General features: G+C 53.3%; 8 protein-coding genes across 8 annotated transcripts; 3 read left to right on the forward strand and 5 right to left on the reverse strand.

Moving 5' to 3' along the window:
• Positions 1 to 88: 88 nt before the first annotated feature.
• Positions 89 to 1,555, reverse strand: UV8b_02964 (uncharacterized protein; the record flags this gene model as incomplete). The annotated part of the gene is made up of 5 exons (XM_043140462.1): positions 89 to 454; positions 569 to 656; positions 750 to 1,103; positions 1,212 to 1,219; positions 1,544 to 1,555. The coding sequence occupies 5 exons, from the start codon at positions 1,553 to 1,555 to the stop codon at positions 89 to 91; spliced, it is 828 nt and encodes a 275-aa protein (XP_042996396.1).
• Positions 1,556 to 3,864: 2,309 nt separating this feature from the next.
• On the reverse strand, positions 3,865 to 5,127 carry UV8b_02965 (uncharacterized protein; the record flags this gene model as incomplete). The annotated part of the gene is made up of 1 exon (XM_043140463.1): positions 3,865 to 5,127. One exon carries the CDS (start codon positions 5,125 to 5,127, stop codon positions 3,865 to 3,867), a length of 1,263 nt encoding a protein of 420 aa, XP_042996397.1.
• A 1,350-nt stretch (positions 5,128 to 6,477) lies between these two features.
• UV8b_02966 (uncharacterized protein) lies at positions 6,478 to 7,639 on the reverse strand (the record flags this gene model as incomplete). Its single annotated transcript, XM_043140464.1, has 2 exons — positions 6,478 to 7,381; positions 7,515 to 7,639. 2 exons carry the CDS (start codon positions 7,637 to 7,639, stop codon positions 6,478 to 6,480), a joined length of 1,029 nt encoding a protein of 342 aa, XP_042996398.1.
• Positions 7,640 to 8,182: 543 nt separating this feature from the next.
• UV8b_02967 (uncharacterized protein) lies at positions 8,183 to 8,969 on the forward strand (the record flags this gene model as incomplete). The annotated part of the gene is made up of 4 exons (XM_043140465.1): positions 8,183 to 8,239; positions 8,383 to 8,483; positions 8,740 to 8,821; positions 8,892 to 8,969. The coding sequence occupies 4 exons, from the start codon at positions 8,183 to 8,185 to the stop codon at positions 8,967 to 8,969; spliced, it is 318 nt and encodes a 105-aa protein (XP_042996399.1).
• Positions 8,970 to 9,686: 717 nt separating this feature from the next.
• On the reverse strand, positions 9,687 to 11,410 carry UV8b_02968 (uncharacterized protein; the record flags this gene model as incomplete). Its single annotated transcript, XM_043140466.1, has 2 exons — positions 9,687 to 11,115; positions 11,274 to 11,410. 2 exons carry the CDS (start codon positions 11,408 to 11,410, stop codon positions 9,687 to 9,689), a joined length of 1,566 nt encoding a protein of 521 aa, XP_042996400.1.
• A 1,196-nt stretch (positions 11,411 to 12,606) lies between these two features.
• UV8b_02969 (uncharacterized protein) lies at positions 12,607 to 13,301 on the forward strand (the record flags this gene model as incomplete). The annotated part of the gene is made up of 2 exons (XM_043140467.1): positions 12,607 to 13,038; positions 13,158 to 13,301. 2 exons carry the CDS (start codon positions 12,607 to 12,609, stop codon positions 13,299 to 13,301), a joined length of 576 nt encoding a protein of 191 aa, XP_042996401.1.
• A 515-nt stretch (positions 13,302 to 13,816) lies between these two features.
• Positions 13,817 to 17,178, reverse strand: UV8b_02970 (uncharacterized protein; the record flags this gene model as incomplete). The annotated part of the gene is made up of 4 exons (XM_043140468.1): positions 13,817 to 13,919; positions 14,025 to 16,648; positions 16,746 to 16,903; positions 17,061 to 17,178. The coding sequence occupies 4 exons, from the start codon at positions 17,176 to 17,178 to the stop codon at positions 13,817 to 13,819; spliced, it is 3,003 nt and encodes a 1,000-aa protein (XP_042996402.1).
• Positions 17,179 to 20,028: 2,850 nt separating this feature from the next.
• On the forward strand, positions 20,029 to 21,236 carry UV8b_02971 (uncharacterized protein; the record flags this gene model as incomplete). The annotated part of the gene is made up of 5 exons (XM_043140469.1): positions 20,029 to 20,421; positions 20,474 to 20,794; positions 20,845 to 21,045; positions 21,097 to 21,148; positions 21,217 to 21,236. 5 exons carry the CDS (start codon positions 20,029 to 20,031, stop codon positions 21,234 to 21,236), a joined length of 987 nt encoding a protein of 328 aa, XP_042996403.1.
• Between the last annotated feature and the right edge of the window lie 1,517 nt (positions 21,237 to 22,753).

Below are 22,753 nucleotides of genomic sequence, written 5' to 3' on the forward strand. Positions count from 1 at the left end.
ATCTCGGTACCGATATGCCGAAATGCGCATGATATCGGAACATGTTAAAAAGGAAATAAAAAAAAAAAAAGGAAAAAAGTCGGGGGGTTTAGCTGGTAGCTTCAGGGGCAGGCTCCTCGGCCTTTGTCTCCTCGGCAGGCTTCTCCGTAGAGTCGCCCTCCTCCTTCTTAGGAGCATCGACGGTGCCAGCGCCCTCAGCTTCAGCATTGTCGGATGAGGTCCACAGCGTCAGGTTGTCGCGGAGCAGCTGCATGATAAGAGTACTGTCGCGATAGGACTCCTCGGAGAGCGAGTCGAGCTCGGCAATGGCGTCATCAAATGCCTGCTTGGCAAGGTGACAGGCGCGGTCGGGTGAGTTCAAGATCTCGTAGTAGAAAACCGAAAAGTTCAGAGCAAGTCCCAGGCGGATAGGGTGGGTAGGAGTGAGGTCGGTCTGAGCGACGTCGGTGGCGTTCTGTAATTTTTTTAGCCTCGTCAGTTACTGGTGATCTTTCCCACTCTCGGCCAAGAAATGCTGAGAGGGACAAGGCGATGCAAAACCACTTCTTTTCATGCCATGTTCCCTTACCTTGTAAGCTTCGTGGGCGGCGGTGGCGGCACCCTTGCGCTTCTCACCAGACGCAAACTCGGCGAGGTATCGGTGGTAGTCACCCTTCCTGTTGGAGAGATGAATGTCAAAAACAAGAATCCAAGCTGGCAAGGTGGCCGCGGGGGGGGGGGGGGGGGGGGGGAATATTAGTTTGACATACATCTTGTGATAAAAGACCTTGGACTCGCCAGTGGCGGCGTTGGGAATGAGGGACTCGTCCAAGACGTTGAGAACATCCTCGCAAACCTTTTCCAGCTCGAGTTCAATCTTGGAACGATACTCCTTGATGGTGGAGACGTGCTTGTCCGAGCCCTTGGACTCCTCCTTCTGCTCGATGGAAGAGATGATGCGCCACGAGGCACGGCGGGTGCCGACAACGTTCTTATAGGCGACGCTGAGAAGGTTACGCTCATCGACAGTAAGCTCACCACCGAGCTTCGCGACCTCCTTCATGTAGGTTACCATCTCATCATAACGCTCAGCCTGCTCGCAGAGGCGGGCGAGGAAGGTCTTGCTATGATTCAGGTCGACAAGGGTCAGTGATGGAAAGACGTTACATGATGCATATTGAACTGGCTGTTGATGTACAGGGAGGGACGAGGGATAATCGGAAACGACGAACCTTTCACGCTACAGAGAAAAAAAGCCATGGTCAGCCAATGGTACATGATGCATCCAGACCAAAGTAGCGACAGAGAGGGAGGGGGGAGGGGGGAGGGGGAGGGGGGAGGGGGAGTCCTCATCACGCGTCCAGAGGGCCGACACCAAAGGCGGTCCTCTGGACTTATCAGAAATGAGAACAAGCTGGTGGGAGGCTCGACTGCAGCCAGCAGACTGCAGACGCGCCATTGCCGGGGGAGTCAACGCAATAGGCAATGCCGGCGGCAACGGCGGTGGGCAGCCGACAAGGAGATGAAAAAGGACGGGAGACGAGAGAGCGGTCAGGGAACGTACCTCGGAAACCATTTTTGCAGACAAACAAATAGAGAAAGAAGGTGCGGACAGAGTTGACCAGAAAGGGTATAAAAAAGATGATGTGAGGGGAACGCGGGGGAGGGGGGTAAAACGGCTTGAGGGTTCTGTAGATGAGGCGTTGGGAGAGACAAGATGAGGGGGTGGGTGTTTATATTTTGATTGTGGATGCACGAGGATTCGGTAGGTTTTGTTTGAAGGGCCACCAGGCTCGTTAGTCTAGGTACCTAGTAAAAGGGGGGGGGGGGGGGGGGGGAGGCTCTTCAAAATTGCTACGACCAGGTAGGTGGAACTTGTCTTTTGGGAGGGGACCCTTCTATGCTGTCGGGGCTTTTGGGGCGGAGGGAGGTTGCGGACTGCGGACTGCGGACTCAGCAAGTACTTGACCGTACCAGACCAGACCAGGACAGACTTAACCACCAGGCCAGACACGGGACGGATTCAGAGTCTGCAGCTACACGCATCAGGAAGTACCCAGGCGGTACCTACGAGGAAAGGTGAGGTGGGCGGGTACCTTGGGTACAGTTGTTGGGCGGGTTGACAGGCGGGTTGACAGGCGGGTTGACGGTGAATGGCGGTGGTGCGCGTTTCTCAAGTCTGCACATGTGGCCAACCAGACCACGGAGTACAAGTACAGTCTACAGGTATGTATGTACTAGCGCAAGGCCGTAGCCCCGTGCTTTGGCGCGCTCAAGCAGTGACAATCTGAAAGCAAGTTGACAACAGTGAAGAGTGAGGTGAGAGCAGAGTTAACGAGTACATATGTTCCTACCTTGGGTCTGGTAATAAGGGCCTGGGCACCTCGCCTCGGTAGGTACATATGTAGGTAGGTAGGTACCTCCTAACCTATTGATCGCTTGAGCCTCTGGCCAGGTCGCGAGTGGTGCGGTTCGGTTCGGCACCAAACTGGAATTTTGCGTGGCGGGCAAAACAAAAAGATGGGAGTGAGATTCGAATGAGCGAGCAGCGAAGAGCTTTGTCGTGGACGATGGCTTGTTCCGCGTGGCAGCACTCCAGCAACCTTACCGCAGCAACTCTTGCGGTGACGACGTGATGATAAACCACGGTCCAATCATTATCATTGATAAGTGCTCCTCCTCCTTGGCTCACCTCAGTAACCCTGCGCAGCGCGTGCCCGGTCAGGCGCAAATTAGCCATGCTCATGGGTAACTGGTACTGGTAGTGTATGACAAGAGGTATATGTACATGTTTCCATGGCGTACGTGGTACATAGCCAGCTAGCTCTATGGCGCTCTCTGACCGTTCACCACAAAGAAAAAGCTTCACAGTTTCCAAACAAGGAGCGACCAACAGGCAACCGACCAGTAATAACAACGGGCGGGTGCCCCGCCCAAAAGTCAACTGGGGGGAGAGAGAGAGAGAGAGAGAGATAGAGAGGGAAAAAAAAAAAAAAAAAAAAAAAAAAAAGAAAGCTGAACGGAAAGGTGAGGTGGGCACACCCAACTTCCAAGTTCCCACCCACCTGGACCTTGGGACTGGCCAACAGGCGCCAGCGGGTTGGGCCACTGGGTGGAGCCGCGAGCGTAGCGGCTGGCTGGTGGACGCTTGCACGGGAAGGCCGTGAAAGCTACTCCTCGGCGTTGAGCATGCGTTTGCGTCGAAACCTTCTTTCAATGTCAGCACACTTGCACGGCGGTCGGACCCATCGAAAACCAAACCTCCAGGAATGAATTGGCTGCCTTGCACTGATGCATAGACGTCATTAGCCGGCAGACATTTCTGTCGCCGTCTGTCCATTGATCAACGTGATGTGCACAATCATCATCAGACGGCGCAGACCCCTTCCCGTTCAGTTGTCGAATCAGAACCATGAGAGAGCCCGAGTCGAGAAAGCGTTCCGGTTCCACAGTCAGCGGCGGTCCCTGCTCCATTTTCCTTTGGCGGCTCATCTGGAAAATTAGGAGTAGTACCTCCGTAGTTACGGCCGAGAAACCCTATTTCCTCGTCTAGTTTTTCTGTCCCCGATGATGGTGGCAGATTGCTTCCCCGAAGACGCTCAGCCAATGCCCGAAAAATTCAAGCCGCCCTTACCACTTAAAGGCTGTGACAACTCTTTGACTTTTGCAGCAAGACGGATTGCAATAGGCAAAATAGTAGCTATATTATACTGCTCTCGCAGCAACGGTATTTGCAAGCTTTGTCGTTCTTATTCGGCACCGGACGCTCAAACGTAAGAATACAAGGGGAATCATCTACAAACTAAACTCTTTGAAACGCAGTTTGGGTCGCCGAGGAAAAAGACCCCATCACCACTCAACCGCCCATGCTTCATCAAACGTCAGCTACAGCTCATAGAATTCCTCTTGATCAAACCGCCCTCGTCCCCAATTCGCTGGATCCCCCCCCGGCACGCATAGGCCAAGCCTCCAGAAATAATCCCGATGCGCAAAAAAGAGTTGCCAGAGTTTGAAGCGGGTGGGCAGGGATTTCGCGCCAGCGGCAACAAATTGCTGCGTGGACGTCGATGATGGGACAAAGCGGAACAGCCGCCGCACGTCTTCGAGGAGCGGTACTTGGAGTCCTGCGCTGCAACTGGGGTCGCTGTCCCCAACGCATACTCGCACGTCCTCCTCGGCAGGCTGCAGTTCTCGCTTTGAGATGTAAATCTCGCCCCCGTGAGGTCTGTAACCCCATTCCTCGAGAGGCAGCATGGGAACCGGGTCGCCGTTGTGCGTCACTCGGCGATACGACCTCTGTTCCAATCCGGACGTGCCGTCCAGATCGAAGGCCCAGTCGATGAAGCGCGAGAGCTGGTAGTTTCCCACGCGAGGTTCGCCAAATGTGGTGGCGACCACGTTATCCCAACCAAGTGATAGCTTCAGTTCCAGCGCGGCGAGACACGCGACGGCACCACCCAGGCTATGTCCCACCAGCTGTATTCGGTGCGTAGGATGCTTTGTCCTGAGGGCTTTCAACTCTGGCAAAACCGTCTTCCTGGCCGATTGCCAAGATTGCCAAAAACCCATGTGAACAGTGCAGTTGTCGCACCTGTGGTGCTTCGTGCCGGGCGAAGTTTCTTTACCACCTGGGTGGTCCTCGTTGTCGTCACCAGGGGCAGGATACGGCATGTATTCCTGAGGGGCCATGCTCAAGTCGGCAACAGCATTGGCAATGCTGTAGGTGCCTCTAAATGCAACAACGATGGCGCCGTCCTCTGTTTCACGAGATACAGGGCGCAGTTTGTCACTGTCGCCGGCCTCCCTGTTGCCGCGGTCCAACGCGATGTAACCGCAGCTGTCGCCGAGAAGCATTCCCGTGCTCCATGTGGTTTTCAGAACCAGACGAGGAAACTCTTTACATCTCGAAAGACAGTCAAACGGCTTATGCACACCTGTGTTGCCAATGCAATAGGATATGTCGACCAGCCGGGCCAGACGCTCGAGGTCGGAGAAGAGCGGCGTTGACACGGTTATTGACGGGTCAGGAACAAGCCCATAGCGCGTGCTTGGCGATTCTGAATCGCTTCCGAGGGGGCTCTGAGAGTGTGCTGACTGCCAAGCGAACAGGACTTGGACGAGGAAGCTGCTCAACGAAGCGGGTTTCATTGCAAGAAAACTGGTGTAGCATAGCATGTCCAAACTAAGCAGCTTGTTGAAAGCAAGACCAAGAATCGCAGGGAGAAGCAAGTAAAAAAAAAAAAATAATAATAATAAAAAAAGGGGGGTGGGGGGTCAACCGCCGGGTTCACGACGTCCCTCGACGATTCAACAGCCTGCGTCAACCCTGGCGGCGGTGTTTACGGCTTGCTGTACGTCCTGCTGGCGCGTACCTCGGTATGCATGCTTTGATATCGAGGGACTGCTGCGGGGGAGCCGATCTGATGATGGCGAGAAGGGCGCATGCATGATGTCGCGCCGGCAGCTTTTCTTCTCGTTGGCGAAACGGTCGGGACTATGCAGTTGGAAGGGTGAATGACCTGAGTCAATGACCCAAGTGTTTGGCGACTATGAGCCGTCTCGTGATCTACAGTCTGGTACTTTCGGGGAGGTGGGGGCAGGTAGCGCGGCGTACCCAGCACATGGCCCTTTGGCGGTACTCCGTACAGGAGCGGCTACAGGAGCGGCTACAGGTGCAGCCACAGGTGCAGCTGCAGGTACAGGTACAGATGCGTGCAGACTGCGATTTGCTGCCGACGCCTTGCATACCTACCTAGGTATGTAACAACGGCAACGGGGACTGGAATCACCTCGGCAAGTAAGAATACTACTCCGTACCAGGCAGAGAATTAAGCCATCGTTTTTTGTTTTCTTGTTCCGAGGAGCCACGGGAGTGCTTGCTCGCAGTCTACCGAGCTCAGCAGCTGAGCTGTAGGCTCGCTCACCACGCCCAAGCGGCAAGATGGACTAGTGCACGTGACTGCCTGCACCCTGTAGATGACTTTTGACTTTTGACTTTGACTTTTGACGCAGAAGCTTGGGCTTGCCTTTCCACCGCGGAATCAACAACCGGTTCGCAGAGGAAATCGGACTCTGCCGCGCCGCAAGACCTGGGAGAACAGGGCGCCCCATCTCGCTTCTTACGCTGAAGACAGGTGCCCAACCTAGGTGAGGTAGGTAGCTTGCTTGATGACTGATGCAAAAGTTGGTCCATCTCTTGGACATGCGTGTGTATAAGAATCATCTCGACGACAAGGGGGGGGGAACCCATGCTGCCTGCATCTGCATCTCCGCGCAGTGAGTCCCTTCCTCTATAGTGAAATCGTGTTCCCATCCGAACGTCGACCAAGGGGGACCCGTGCTGCCTCCATCTTCACGCAGAGAGTCCCTTCTCTCGGCGAAATCATGCTCCCATCCGAACGTCGAACGTCGAACGTCGAACGTCGAACGCCATTACTTTTCGAGGAGGTTGAATCAAGCTCCGCCTTGTCCTCGCTACATCATCAGGCCCGCTCTCTCTCATACAGACATCTTCATGGCAATCGTCTTGTGCGGATCGTATCCCTTGACCACAAAGTCCTCCACCTTCCACCCGTCGATGCCGCATCCCCTGTCGCGCGAAATCTCGAGCTCGGGGAACTCGCGAGGCTCCCGCTCCACCTGCACGTTGAGGGCCTCCTCATGATCGGCGTAGACGTGCGCGTCGCCCATGACGTGGGTCAGGCTGCCGGGTATCAGGTCGCACACGTGCGCCACCATGTGCGTGAGGAGCGCGTAGCTGGCAATGTTGAACGGCACGCCGAGACCCATGTCGCAGGACCGCTGGTACAGCTGGCAGTGCAAATGGCCCTTTTCCTCGGCGGCGGCGGCAGCAGCAGCAGCGGCAGCGGGAGGAGCCGTCTCGCCGGCCGGCGCCTGGGCCCGACGTCTCCGGCGCCCGGGATACGACACGTAGAACTGCGCAAACACGTGGCAAGGCGGCAGCGCCATGAGGTGCAGGTCCCGCGCGTTCCACGCGCTCATGATGATCCTGCGGTCGTACGGCCTGGTCTTGAGCTTGTCGATGACGTCGGCGAGCTGGTCGACCCCCTTGCCCGTGTAGTCCGTCTTGGCGTCCACGTACTCTGCGCCAAAGTGCCGCCACTGGAAGCCGTAGACGGGGCCGAGGTCGCCCTCCTCGCGGTGCGTCAGGCCCAGGCTGTCGAGGAACTCGCGCGACCCGTTGCCGTCCCATATCTTGACGCCGACGTCGCTGAGAGCCCGGGAGTCGGTGTTGCCCTCGATGAACCACAGCAGCTCGGCGACGACGGCGCGCAGAAACACCCGCTTCGTGGTGAGGAGCGGCAGGATCGGAACGCCGTCCCTGTTCAGGGAGAACTTGAGAGGACGGGGCGCAAATACGCTGATGGTGCCGGTGCCGGTGCTTTGAAACAGCAACAACAAAAAAAAAAATAAAAAATTTCCCCCGTGTTAGCTGGGCGGGTTTGAATCAGCAAACATGGCGGCGCCAGGTTGTGGTTTGGCTGTGGATGCCGCCGTGGAAGGAGAAGACATACCGGTCAGGCCTGTGTTCTCCCTCGTCGAGGATTTCGCGGACCAGTTCGAGATACTGGTATTCTTCATGCCTCCTCCTGGGCTGAGAAACTCCCAGAGGAGAGTTGACATCTCGTGTAGTCGTCATGTTTTCTCCCCGCGTAATGCTGCTGCGCTTTACGTGCGAATCCTCGTGTAAAGTACTTGCATCCACGGGGGGGACGCGACAAGGCGACCTGCCCTGTTGACGCGACCTTGCAGCTGCGGGCAGTCTAAGAGCAATCTACTTGGAGCGACCCCGGTTGCAGTCCTGTAAACAGCTTGTTCCAAGTACTGATGAGTACCTACCTTGGCGCTTCCACTGCGACTTCCATGCTCCTGCTCCGAGACCGGGTCGCCCAAAAGAAAGTTGGGGTCATGGCGTCGCCCAAGCACTTCACCCTTGCATCGCTTACCTCGCACACGTGATCCACCAAGGTTGCGACACGTGACCCACAAAATTTCGTACCGGAAAAAAAAAAATTTGTAGAAAGATGAGAGTTGTGGAGCCAATTGAACATCCGGTTAATGGTTGGCTGGGGCCCCACGAACTTACAGCTGGTTCCTCCTCGTTTTTTTTATCCCATTTCCCTCTCGATCATCCGCCCAACGCCCCAAGTCGACAACCATCGCCGAATCGACTGAAAACAAAATGGCCAAGGAAGCTCCCGCCAAATCCGGTCTGACCGTCGGTCTGAACCACGGCCACGTACGTGCTCTTGTCACAGTCTCACCTCGTGGAGGATCTCTGCTCCGCTCTCCCGTCTCCGAGGCGGTGCCTATTGCCAAAGCAGACGATGGACGCTGACATTTTCCCTGTTTTTTTTTCCGGATCTTTTTCTTCGCTTGTAGAAAACAACCCCCCGTGTCGTCAAGCCCCGTGTCTCCCGTACCAAGGGCCACCTGAGCAAGCGCACTGCTTTCGTCCGCGAGGTCGTCAAGGAGGTTGCTGGGTAAGTGCGAATATGCGAAGAACCCCAAAGATTGCCTTTTTGTTTTGCGCCGCAGACCCGGGCTTTGTCCGCTTCAGACGAGGGGAGAGGGTACCGCGACACCCTTGTGATGGCGCCCCCCCGTCGAGTTGACCCTTTCACGGGGGAGATGGGGGGACCTTGTCGTCTCCGTTTTTGTCGGCAGTTCCCCCTATCTGAACAAAGGCCTATCTGAAATCGAATCCTGGGGAAAATGTCCGGCTCTAACTCTTCCCAGTCTTGCTCCTTATGAGCGCCGCGTCATCGAACTGCTCCGCAACTCCAAGGACAAGCGTGCCCGTAAGCTCGCCAAGAAGAGAGTACGTTTGTCCCCAAAATCAAGACCTGCGAGGTCTTCCCAACACGTGTCTGACATGGTCCTCTCTACAGCTCGGTACCTTTGGCCGTGCCAAGAAGAAGGTTGATGAGCTCCAGCGTGTCATCGCCGAGTCTCGTCGCGCCCACTAAACGAATTGAAACCCAACCGCTCTCATTGAAATGGGCAGCACAAACAACCAAGGGAAAAAAAATAAAAAAGGGACTGGCTGGGAAATGATGATTTGTTCTTTTACTGCCATCTAGAGGGAAACACCGGCGTGCGGGCGACATCTTCACGACATGAGGAGAAGTTTTTCCTCACTTTCATGCATGGCGGGGAATGGAGTGGCGGAGGGGGGGTTCTTCATGTTTTGAGGATAAACAGATGAAGCCGCTACTTGAGTTGTGGGAAATACCAAGTCTTGCCTCCATAGAAGCGTCTTGGGCAAAATCTCGATGCGCCTGGTATTCCCGGGCACTGTGACTGATTTAAATTCCTGACCAAAAGAAAATGCACCATGTCGGCCGTCATTGCTAACCTTTTTGTGTGAATTTGTTCCAGTGCCATGGTGAACTGAGCCTGAACACTCCGTCGTTTGGAACTAGAAGCCGGTCTTGCGGCTGAAATTTCCACATTCAAGACCAACAAATGACTTGTACGAGGTGCTCACCCACACTTGTGCCCGTATTATTGGGCCTTCAAACCACACGGCAGTCAAGATGATGACGTGTCGAGGTGCTGATTGCGTTTCTGCTGTACGCTTTTGGCGCTGGCTCCTCGGTCCACGACAAGCTACACACCCGCCTTGTCAATACGCCAGCGACGCGCTACTCATCGCATCATTGTCAAGTCCGTCTACGCCTAGCTCACTTCTTCCCCAGCTTGAGCCACTTGGGTATCTTGTTCGCCCCGTCAACTCTTTCCTTCTTGTCGTCTGTCCGAGTCTCTTTTAAGGGGGCAACACCTTCAGGCTCGTCCTGCATCTGAGGAAGATCGGGTATGCTGACCTCTCGGCCCCGGTCAACGACGTCGCGTCTTAGGAACGGTTGTTTTCGCACAGACGACGGCACGGTATCCTCCCACACCAAGTTGACCAATACCCTGCCCGACAGCTTGTACGCCTTGACGAGATTATGAGAGGGACTGCTGCTGTCTTTGATAACGGTTGTACTCCCTGGCAGGACCAGATGAAAGGCTTGGCCAGGATCTGCCATGACGCGCCGCACCGCTTCATACAAGAATGCCCCCGTGTCACCGGGAGCAATCTGCCACTCGCTGCTGGTGTTGTCGGGGAAGCGAATCTTGACGAGAACCGATCGGATAGAAGCAATGCGCGCGTCCTCGGCAGCTGCCTTTTCCTCGAGCTCTTTGTCCGACGGGAGACGCTTGTTCCGCGAGCTCTCCAGCAATCTCGCTTGGTGTAGTTGAGCGTGAGCGACGGTTGGCGTGAAGTCGGAGTCGGAGGCAGGGATCGAAGCCGCCGCCGGGGTGGTTCCTGTGGGAGCGAGGAAGACGTTGACGGGTCGGTAAGGGTCCCGCAGCGCCGATGAGGTGGAGTGGGTTGCGTTTTGCTCGAGGCCATCCGGCGATGCCCGCGGTGTTGCGTCGACATTATCTTTCGGCAATGCAGCAGGAGGTACATGTGTCTGCTTGCCTACAACGTTGTCGCTGCCTGCCTCCCTCGACGACCCATCCGTTTCCGACATGGCATCTCCTTTGACGCCCAGATTGGCTGTCTGATTGGCTTCCTGACTGGCTTTCTGACTGGCTTCCTGACTGGCTTCCTGACTGGCTTCCTGACTGGCTTCCTGACTGGCTTCCTCGAAAAACTCGGAAATACGCTCCATCGCCTCAAACAGCGTCTGGTCCGTCCGCTTGTAACCAAGACGCACCAGGACATTTCCAGAATTGTGACCTATCTGGGATAAGGTCTTTTGAAAAGCTTCAAGCGTCGAGAACTCTCTCCCCATTATATTCAGCACTGGCGTCTCGTAGTACAACTGCCCACTCCCGCTCGTTGTACTTGCGTATCCCCTCGCCGTAATGTTCATGTTCCTGCCTGCACTGGCCTCGCCGCTTTCAAACTGGCGCATCACTGTCCACAATGTCAGATCGGCGGGGAACCTCTTGATCAAGCGACCTCCAGGGATATCCTTGGCCTCGGGTTGGGGTAGCTGAAGAGCGATTTGCACTGCGGAGGGTGTGTTGGAGCGTTGGACGAGTTCGAGTTTGGCGCCCCCCGTGAGACCTGATGTGCGAAAAGGAACAGATAGATCAACCTGCTTCTGCTTGTGTCTGTTGCAGGTCAGCATCTTGGAACAGGGTCAACATGTAGCTGGACAGCGAGGGCAGAATCAAAGAAAAATAAACCACCAAAAAAAAAAAAAGGACAAAAGAAGAAAAAGAAGAAGAAGAAGAAGAAGAAAAAGGAAGAAACCAGATTCCCGACGTACTTGATGATATATTTGTCACGGGAAAGGTTGAGCTTCTGGCAAGCTTGGTCAAGGACGTCGGACAGATACGTGCCGGGCGAAACCTTGACTGTTGTCCGCCGCAGGTCGGTGGCAATGACAACAACGTGGGACGCCATGCTGCCGTGGTGAAAAAGATGATGCCAGGATATCTATGGGATGCAAATGAGCCGGCCGGTGAGAGGGAGCCCTCGGCATATATGTAGTGCGCGATCTTCCCGGGGAACAAGAATGGCAGTGAAACTACATGCACATGTACTCCAACAAGTCGGTACGGTACGGTACGGCACAGCACGGTGGGGGCTGGTGACACTGAAAGCTGAAAAGAGAGGCGACTTGAAAAGGTCACCCACGCCTTGCGGACTATTTGATCGCGATATGCATCGACTGTTTCGGAAGACGGTGGTGATGCCTGCAGCTGCGAGGGAGAAGACAGGCAGGCAGCGTAAATGACAAATGTTATCCCGAGATGCTGCTCCTGCCGTCATCGTTGACCAAGAAGAAAGAGCTTCTCGAAGACTCCAAGGCTAGAGTCTATGGTGGGAGTGCCTGGACCCACACGGCATGTGCCAGGCACCTCGTAGCTCAGTACGGAGTACCGCTGCTCCGTGCTGCTGCTCTGTACAGCTGCTTCGTGCTCCGCAGACTGGGCGGAAGTAGCTGCCACTTCGAGGCTGTGGCCAATCACAGCGACCCATGGTCGTCTCTGCTGGCCGCGCCAGTGCGTTTGCCTTGGTCCCTCCAGCCCGATGGATGCAGCACAGCCAAGCCAGCTGCACCGCACCACATAACAAGTCAAGACGAAACGAACGCTTTGCCAGCTCACCTAGCACAACTATCACGACCAGACGACATCTTACGCGCAGGGAGCTCCCCTCCCAGACCACTCACTCCCGTCACCATCCGCGCTACGCCATACATGCACCGTCGCCCGACTCGCGAAGCCCAAAACGCTATACGCCGGCCTTGAGCTACAATTGCACGCCTCGCCTCCGAGTTCCAAGCATCTCCGTGGAGGACCCTTCGCCTGTCCATCCACCGCCATGGTAAGTAAGAAACGCCAGGCCAACTTGTTTTTTTTTTTTTTCCTTTTCGCAGCTCCCAGATCCCGCTGCGATTGCCAATGCTGAATCCCGGACCACACAGTCATCTCCGTTTTCCATCAGTTCGTGCTTCCTCCCATTCCTTTCCGACCGGGCTTGCCGTGCTGCCGATGCGATCCCGTCTCGTGCGAACCTCCACTCAACCTCCCCAGAGAGTGGGAGCTAACCCATTCCCTTGCCCGTGCCAAACAGATGGAGGCGCCTGCGTCGCCATGGTCGGCAAGGACTGCGTCGCCATAGCCTGCGACCTCCGCCTCGGCCTGCAAGCCCTGACCGTGTCCAACAACTTCCCCAAGATCTTTCAGTACGGAGGCGTCTTCCTCGGCTTGACCGGCCTAGCTACCGATGTCAGTACCGTGTCCGACCTCTTCCGGTACAAAGTCAACATGTACCGCCTTCGAGAGGAACGAGACATTGCTCCACGAACTTTTGCCAACCTGGTCTCGTCGTCGCTCTACGAACGCCGTTTCGGCCCCTACTTTGTGTCCCCCGTCGTCGCTGGTTTAGATCCCAAGACCGGCAAGCCCTTCATCTGCGGATTCGATAGCATCGGCTGCATTGACTTTGCCAAGGACTTTATTGTCTCGGGCACGGCTTCGGAACAGCTTTTTGGAATGTGTGAGGGATTGTGGGAGCCTGAGCTGGTATGCATTCGGAAAGAGGCTTCCCCCAAAATCTGTTTTCGAATAGCAGGAAGAAGAACGAGGAAGAACGACGAAGAGAGAGAGACTCCTTGCGCTAACCTCTGTTGGTGGCAAAACAGGACCCCGAGGCTCTGTTCGAAACCATCTCGCAATCTCTCTTAAATGCCGTTGACAGAGACGCCCTTTCCGGCTGGGGTGCACATGTCTACATTATCGAGAAAGACAAGGTCACCAAAAGATTACTAAAGGGTCGACAAGACTAAGGCGGGCTCCTCTTTCGAGTTTGACGCTGCGGCGAGGGCGGGGACGCTTTGGCAACCTGATGCCCAAGCGTGGCCGCTTCATAGAATGGGCCGAGGATGGTAGAGAAGGCGGGTTTGGGTACAGTAGATATGCCCCTGTACGACTACCTAGATGCTCGACTGCCGTCGAGATGCCACAAATAAGAACTTGACCACGCAAAACTCAACAACACTCAACACGATTCACTTCATTTACTTGTGCTTCTGATCGATTGCCTCAACATCTCTCATGAGTTTTTTTTTTCTTCTGATCGTCGTTGGACTCGTACAACAGGTGGTTGGCCCCCATTAGCCCAGCCGCTCGCTCTGAAAACCCGGTTTCCAGCCTTTTTGCTGGATAGCTATTGGTACAAATTTGTCTCAAAAGTCTAGCTCAATCAATGCGTTTATGCAGGATTGCTTCTCATATTTTACTCTATATTGCTTCTTGTTTTCCTTTATTGTCTCTGACTTGGGGGAGAAATTTTACACTCTCTCTACAACTGCTTCTTGTCCTCCTTGATGGTCGCCTGTGTCTCGTACGTAGTCGTTTGCATGAAGAAATTTCGCTCGACAAATTTAAGCAACTCGTCAAGCAGGCTAAGAAAAAAGAAAGAGATTGTCACTGTCAGTCTAGGTTTTTCCATAGCAAAGCAAGTTGCTGGGGCCAAAAAGAAGAGAGAGAGAGAGGGGGGGGGGACTTACATGACAGGGGCGCTGATCAAAACAACTGCCTTCCACTCTGTACCATTGAGGGGCACAATGGCAAAAAGAGACTGCAGGAAGGGAATGTACAAAAGTGCAAAGTGCAGGGCCATAGACAAGGCAATGGCATAGACCAGCATCATGTTCTTCCACAGAGGCAAGGAAAGCAAAGATTCGTTAGACGAAAGCGCGTTCATGGCGTTGAACATTTCAATGACAACCAGGATGGACAAAGATACCGTCGAGCCCGCCTTGGCCATGTCGTTTGAGAACATGTCGCAGCCAATTTCGGGAAAGTCGGCAGTGCAGTGGTGGAAACGGGAGAGTTGTTTGAAAGTGATTTGGGGCCCCTCTGGGTTGTACATGAACCACCAAGCGTATCCAGCAACAGTGGCCAGTCCGACGTAGGTTCCTATGACCATATAACGCAGGAAGAGCCATCCGCCAATCAGAGCATCATCCCTTTTCCGAGGCCGGCGTCTCATGATGTCGTGATCGGGGGGGTTGAAGGAAAGGGCGGTTGCAGGAAGGCCATCCGTAACCAGATTAACCCAGAGCAGCTGCACCGGAATGAGAGCTTCAGGCATGCCGAGAGCAGCGGTCAGGAAGATGGAAACAACCTCGCCAATGTTGGAAGAAATGAGGTACCGGATGAACTGCTGGGTGTTGTTGTAAATGGCGCGACCCTCTTCGATGGCGACCTCAATGGTGGCAAAGTTGCTGTCCGCGAGGACCATATCCGCAGCCAGCTTGGAGACGTCAGTGCCAGAACCCATGGCAACACCAATGTCCGCCTTCTTCAACGCAGGGGCGTCGTTGACACCGTCTCCAGTCATGGCAACGACGTGCCCAAGGGACTGGAGCAGGTCGACAAGCTTGGACTTGTGCCCGGGCTCAACGCGAGAAAACAAGGAGGCTCTCTTTGCAGCTTCCAGCTGTTCTCCAGGGCTGAGGTTTTCGAATTCCCGGCCCGTGTAGCTCTTGCCAGTGAGATCCTCGTGCGCGCCGAAAACGCCAATTTGGCGACAAATACTCTCTGCCGTGTGGCGGTTATCTCCAGTGATGACAATGACGCGGATGCCGGCTTCCTTGCACTTCTGGATGGACCCAGGAACCTCCTCTCGGGGAGGATCCAACATGCCAACCAAGCCTAAGAAAGTCATGCCTTGTTCCAGTTGGGCGTACTGCTCCGTGGTCTTAGCAGACAGCAATGGGCTGTTTGAAACATCGTCGATGCTGGCCAGTGCAATGACACGGAGGCCGCGATTACCGTAATCCACAACTTCCTTCATCAACAGATTGGAAAGCTTGCGGTCAAGAGCAACCTTCTTGCCGTTGGCTCCGAGAAGGGTGTGAGAGCAGCGATCGATAATGGACTCGGGGGCACCTTTGACAAGAAGCTTCTTTTGCTTTCCAGCTTGGACCAGCACGGACATGCTCTTTCGGTCGCGAGAGAATTCGAAAGTAGCAAGGCGTGGAAGCTGCATCTCGTAGTGGGAGCTGGCGTGGTGAAGACAATCCTCTGGATGAGCACCGTGGGGAGCGCGTGGGCCAACCTTTTCGACAAGGGCACGGAGCGCACCTTCAGTAGGCTCGCCGACGTTGGAGAAGGTTGCGGATCGGGAATCGTAAGCAAGGTGAGCGTCGTTGCAGATGGCGGCAACTTCGGTCATCTGGCGGACAGTGTCGGAAGATTCGGTGAGATTCTCCAAACGCTTGCCGCCGGCGGTGACGGCGCCCTTGGGAGCGAAAGTTGTGCCTTCGACGTCGAGTTCCGTGAGATCGTTGCCGGCTTCATCTAGATAGACAATCTTGTTGACGCTCATTTGGTTCGTGGTCAAGGTGCCAGTCTTGTCGGAGCAGATGACACTGCAGCTTCCCAGAGTTTCGACTGAAGGCAGGCTGCGGACGACGGCATTTTTAGCAGCCATCTTGCGCGTGCCTAGAGCCAGGCAGGTAGTGATGACGACGGCAAGACCCTCGGGAATGGCCGCGACGCCAAGTGAAACAGCAATTTTGAGATAGTAGATGGCTCCTTTGGTCCAGCTGCCGTGGCTGGGGTCCTTAAAGTTGGGGATATTGATCAACCAAACGAGAACGCAAATGACGGTGATGACTTTGGCCAAGTTGTCACCAAAATCGTTCAGCTTCTGCTTGAGAGGGGTGGGCTCGGAGATTTGGGCGGTGATGCTCTCATGAATATCTCCGATGGCAGTGTTGGAGCCGGTAAGAACCACAACAGCCCTGGCGCGACCCGTGACGACAGTGGTTCCGGAAAAGAGCATGTTGACCTGATCCTGCAGCACGGCACGCTCGTCCTCGACGACGGCTTCGTCATCTTTACCAACGCTTTCGCTTTCTCCAGTCAGAATAGCTTGATCGACTGCAAAGCTGTTGCTTTCGATGGCGATGACGCGACAATCGGCGGGTATGCGGTCTCCGACAGAAACAGTAACAATGTCGCCAGGAACAAGGTCCTCGGCTTTCAGACGGGAGACATGGCCGTTATTGCGCACAACGTTGGACTCGTTGGCAGAATATTCTTGCAGAGCAGCAATGGCTTTCTCAGCACTGCTCTCCTGGGACACTCCAACGACGGCATTGAGTATCAGAATGGTTAAGATCTAGGAAGGACGGAAGGCGAATCGAATCGTCAGCCAAGCGGGATTTCTTTTCATGTTCAGGGATTCCAAGGATGACAATCCGCTTGGGACTACATACGACTGCGGGGTCAACAAAGGCGCTCCAACCGCCCTCGTCCTCAAGAAGAGCCAGGACAAACGAGACGGCTGCGGAACCGAGCAATATGATGACTAGCTGGTCTTTGAACTGTTCTAATATCAGTTCCCACAAGGGAGTAGGAGGCTCGTCCGGAATAGCTGTCGTTTTCAAGGTCAGGAACTTTGCCGCATGGACCAGCAATGGTGGGGTGGGTATTGCGATGGAGGAAAATGAAGCCTTTGGGAAGGCAAGCGAGCAAGCGAGCAACAACGAATGGATTGGGGGGGGGCTGTGGTGACCAAGAATAAGACGCACAATTTCGACCATATTTTGTTCGCAGCTCGTCTACTTGTTGATTGGACAGGCCTTTATGCTCGTCGACGCCGAAGTGGGAGAGGACAGTCGAGATGGGTCGGGCAAAAGCGTTCTCCATGATGACTTGCTCGGTGACAAACACCGGGGGGGGGGCTTTGCGACGAGCCGAGCAGGACAAACAGAGACGGCGGGATCGAGGAACGAGCAGAACACGAGGCACGGGATGATGGGGAAGAAAAAAAAGGTTGAAAGGCAGTATAGCCAGATCAGCACCGCAGCATGGCCGATTTGTCGGATCTAAGCAATCAGACCCCACGTGGCGTCTTAAACGAAAAGGCTGGCGAAGATGCCTATGCCTATGCCTGCCTGGCACTTGAGCACACAGGCTGAGAAAAAGTTCTACACACGTGTTCGTTTTGGAGGTGCCTGCCACTTTACGCTAGCAAGTGGCGGCAAGGCACCCACCGCGAATGGCTGGGAAATTCCAAGTTCCTTGTACCTCGCCGTCGCTAGCCGGCGCCCGAGATATACTTGACTACGGAGTATCGGCGGTAGCTAACTCGCGCCACCCGACGACCTCTGGTCAAAGGTTGGCGCTCTTGTGACACGAGGAGACTGCGATAAATCCGTTCCCGCCAGCCAAAAACGTAGGTACCGGCAGCTAGATCGCACGCCATGAGCTTCGTGGTGGCGATGGTAGGTTCCTTTGGGCTACCTGCCTCCCGCGGTCCGCAGCGAAGAGGCACGAAGCTGCAAATGTACTCTGTACATCGCAGACGACATTGTTTATAGCCGCAGGGACCGCTGCAACGGCTTGTTCAATTCTTCCGACCGTGAGAACGCCGATTTCCAAGTGCCAAAGTAAGAGCCAAAGCAAGGTATCATGACGACATAGCTTCCTACAACCGTCAAGGCTCGATTCGCAGTGTTGTTCAGCGCTACCGGGTTGTGAGTGCAATGCGGCATTTCTTGTGTCAGGTGAGTCTAATAAGTACCAGCAGCTAGGTCATGTGCCTACCTCCTAGGAGATAGGAGGTTTGCAGGTACGTTAGGTGCCGCCGTGGAGGGATCTCTTTAGGGATCTCTTTAGGGTAGTGCGCAATTATTCTAATCCCCACAGATTCTGAAGCCATGTTTTATTAATGTAAGAATTTAGACATACATTGACCCGAATGCTGGGAAAAACTACAGTAGGTAAAAGACGACTTCTCCGTTACACGAGAAGCGCAACTTATCCAGCTGTTTAAAATGGCAAGATAGACTTGAAGTTCTCTGGCGAAGCTCGAATACTCTGCCTGCCACATTCATCATCCCCAGATTCCAATACTCATATATGTTTTGTTGCGAGATTTTCCCATTTTCTCCGTCAATGTAGGCTACAAGTTTGTGACTATGTTTTCCAAAGGATTTGAGACTTCGTGGAGTTATACCAGCCTCCAAAAATCGCAGTAGACATCCTCGGCCAAGTGACTCTGAATTGGCTCACTCTAGACTGCTGTCTATCAGGAAAAATGCCAAGTTTTTTTCTGTTTTAAATCATCTTGCGCGTCAGATGGTGGCTTTGTGGTCAAAGCAGTGGCCTAGCACAATGCCTGAATCTAGCTTATATAGCCTATCTTATTATTCAGACGATTCCTCTTCCCCTTAGATATCGGTACGATCTTATCCGGCGTATATGCACAATTCCGTTACGATGATCTACCAACTTCAAAATATCTATTAGCCCTGTTAGCTATTCACAGGGAGGGAAGGTTGGGCCGCGACAGGAAACACTTGCAGGAACATGGTGACACCAGCTGACGCACGACATTCTTATTTTCCCCTTGCAAGGACGCCCACTATGATTGAACAACTCGCGATTGTTCATCGGCAACATGTATCAATTTCAGTAGCATTTCTTCGCTCCATTTTCGTCTCCCTACTTCCGATCCTCACATATTGCCGGCCTGTAAGAGTCCAGCCCAGATGATCGGTAAACCTTGTCTTTTTACTCGCTCGCTTTGCTGGTTGCCATCAAGTCATTCTGCGCCTCTCTCGAAACATCTGCACGAACCCGATGAGGATGAGCGATCGAACACGAGGCAATCCCGGCAGGTGTTCGGCACGTACCCATGCGAAGCAAGTGAAGATTAAACGATACTGGGCATTAAACGATACTGCGCGATTCGGATCATAAAGGCTTGCTGTTGGGGGACCAACCTGCGCTGGTATGTAGAGATCGATTCGGTACTAAGCATCCAAATCACGAAATCAAATTCCGAAAAGCAAATCACGGAACTGGAAAGGTGAAAAGCATTGCATTGAGTTGCCGAAAAAGGCAGCCTCGTGGATACTGAGCTTGCATTGACATCGAATGCTCCTTCCCTGCAACTGTCACACGGTCATCTCAGCAATACACCAGCTGCTGAGCCTTGCGGTCCTGTTCTCCCCTCCGCATGGTTCCAATATCTTGCCCCGAATTCTTTCTAGAACGACCTTCACAAAAGTTTGGAAACTTCTTGGAAGTAACTTATATTGGCTTCTGTTTTTGATTTTCTTTCCTTTTTTTGGTCTTTCTCAAACCGGCGGTTCTTCAAGTATGGCCATTGCCTTTTCGAGGTTTCACTCGTCGCACGTCTCCCTTGGGAGTTGCAAGGCTGTTCCAACAACATGTACAACTGTAGTGACGGAGCATTCTGCGTGTTCATTAGCTCGGCTTGGTGCCTGTTCGGAAGAAATCTCCGATGGATCACTATTTAAAGGCACACGAATCCGCTCGCTGCTGGCGTCCTGCAACATATCCAACCTCCACGACACTCAGCATCAGTCACAACTGCTTTTTCCCGACGATGATGCTGACCAGGCATCAGAACTGTTGGTTGAAGAGGCTGACGTTGTCGAAACGAAAGCCAGTGAAGAAAAGGGAGTGGTAGAGAAGTCTCCGTTTCGGACGTGGATGAAACTACTAAAGAATCGAGCGATCGATGAGATGGCCAAGCCGAAACGAAATCCACCTGAAAACGTGCCATCGCCGTTTGAGGGGTTTGAAGAAGGGTTTCTGGGCTCAGATTCAGATTTTTCGCTTAATTCCCAGTCCACTTCCCAGCCGTCCTTCAAATATGTCTCGGCGATTCGGAGTGTCAGTGCCAGCCCAGTAGAATCCAGAGCAGATACCGAGACGTCTCAAACCTCATACCGAGTGGGTCGAAAGACTGGCATGACGAAATCAGAGGAACTATTTTCTGGAAACGATGACTTGTCCGAACACACAGGGCAACCAAGTCGTGAAGTGTACGGTCGAGCCTCGAAGCGTCGCAAGGTTTTGGAAGAGCTGATAACTACCGAGCAAAGCTACGTCTCAGATATACGTTCTCTTTTGAATGTGAGTGATGTTGATTCCCGGAAACGGGTTTTTAAAAAATATTGATTGTTAGGTCTATATTACGATGTTGGCGGCGCTTCCTTCTCTGCACATTGGACTGAGGACATCCGTCAACCAGAACCTATGTGAGATGCTTCAACTTCACGAAGATATATTGAACGAACTACGTCGGGTACTTTCAAGATCGTATAATCAGGAATGTCGGTACTATCGAGATGTTCGAGTGACGGAAGAAGTCTCCCAAAGTGATGGACAACATATGCCGTATCAGTTTGACGCCGATGTATCTCAAGTATCAGAGTCGCCGAAACACCATGAAGCATTCGCAGACCCTCAATTAGTGACTGAAGTCTCCAAGATATTTCATAAGAAAGTGCGCAACCCCTTTCCGCCGCCAGTTGCTCGCATGCCTAACTAGGATAGATGAGTCGGTTCTTCATATACAAAGAATACGCAGCAAAGTACGAAATGATGGTCCAAGACACTGCTCACGTATGCGATGCTTTTCCAGGCTGGGAAGAGAATCAAAACGGCCTCGAAGCTTTATGTGCACTGCTTAGCTCCCGCGAAACCCGCGATTGGAGCCAAAGAAGGGCTTCGACCTTGAAGGATCTCTTTGCCAAGGTGAGTATTAAAACAATGCAAAAAACTGTCATACTAACAAAACTTCAATAGCCAATCCAGAGAATTTGCAAATATCCTCTCATCTTTGCCGAACTGCTCAAGTGTACGCCTGCTTCGGACTTTCCGAATGCGCACATGTCTGTCGATGGTGTGTTGATTCGCTTCCGGGAGTCAAACTCGGAGATAAATAGGGCCACAAGCGACCCTCAGGCCAAAACTATTTTGGCACGAACTTGGTTATTGCAAGATCGACTTGTCTTTCCAAACAGAGTAAGAAGCTCTCGGTCCCGCTTCAGACCAATGGCTGTGGATATTAATAGTAGTGCCAGAACTTCGATTCTATATCCAAAGACCGCGTGCGTTCTTTTGGAAATATACAACTTTGTGGCGCTCTTTACGTCTGCTGGCGCAGTGAAGAGGGGATTGGCGGACAATATTTGATATGTTTACTTTATTCTAATGTGCTGTGTTTAGCATGCGCAAGCAAAGTAGATCCTATTTACACCCTAAAGGCTTGTATCAACGTACAAGATATAAAAGTCGAAGATGCAGATAACGGACGAGGTAAGCAGATGACGAGGATAGACATATGTGCTTGCTACTAATACAGAACTTGTGCAGGATTGCAATGCCATACTGCTCCGTTTTCTTGGAAGCTAGTTTTTGAATCGGATCATCAGTTATTCGAAATCATCATGACGGCTTGCAGCCCAAAAGAGGAGATGGAATGGCGCTCTCGGTTGGGCTCACGTTTGGCAAAAGAGGGTGTTGAAGACTCTTCGATATATACCTTCTTGGACTTGAGCATCAAGCCTTTCGGTGTTGTTGCTAACAAATCAGGTCAATATCGGTACCTACCCAGGAACGGATGGAGCACTCGAACTGATGATGCTGCAGGCTCCAACGCTAGGCGACTCTCTATCCGACGAGCAACGACAAACTCGCTTAAACCAGCTTTGCATCAAGTGGTTATCAACAACACAAGCCCATTCCGGCAATCAGGTACCGATGGGTCGTGCTCTCGCAAAATCATTCGCTCGCATTCACTGTTGGCGTCGAAAACTCGGCTTTCGTTTCTTTCCCCTTCGCGAGACGACCGTGCGCGACTAGAGACTATTTTGGCTGATGTTTGGAGCCGAGAGATACTTCCTTTCCCTGGCATAGGGCCTCGCTTAAGAAGTCCGAGGCTGGTTAGGACTTCAGCTTCGACGGTTATTCGCAAACTCAGCGTGACGAGCATTGCGAACGCCCTTACAAGAAAGACGGGAGAGCTGAGGAGACGGAGACTATCTCTTGAGGATGAATCTTGCCCATTGGCGCCAGAATTGAACGTTGGTCATCTGACATATCCAGCACTCCTCGGTCGTCAGTACGGTACGGGTAGCTCAACTTCACCGCGCTCTGCAACGTCGGCAGCAAGGCAGTCTTGGTCCCATGACAGAGCGAATATACAACAGGGCATTTCCGCAGGGGTGAGCCGTGCGATCAATTCCCAGAGAAAGTGTGGAAGGCAAGATCGGAGGCCAGGCCATAGTCTCTGGGACATCTTCAAGTAGCATCTGTGCCGTCGTACAAGCATCAACATACGCGAGAGCGCTTAACGACGGCTATTCAGAGAAGAGAACTATGGAGAGGACGAATACGCCATATGTGTTTTCCACTTGCGTTGTATACATTGGCATGTATCAAGATATCTTATAGCAGAAAC

The sequence above is a fragment of the Ustilaginoidea virens genome, chromosome 2 (genome assembly GCF_000687475.1).
Source record: "Ustilaginoidea virens chromosome 2, complete sequence".
NCBI lineage: Eukaryota > Fungi > Ascomycota > Sordariomycetes > Hypocreales > Clavicipitaceae > Ustilaginoidea > Ustilaginoidea virens.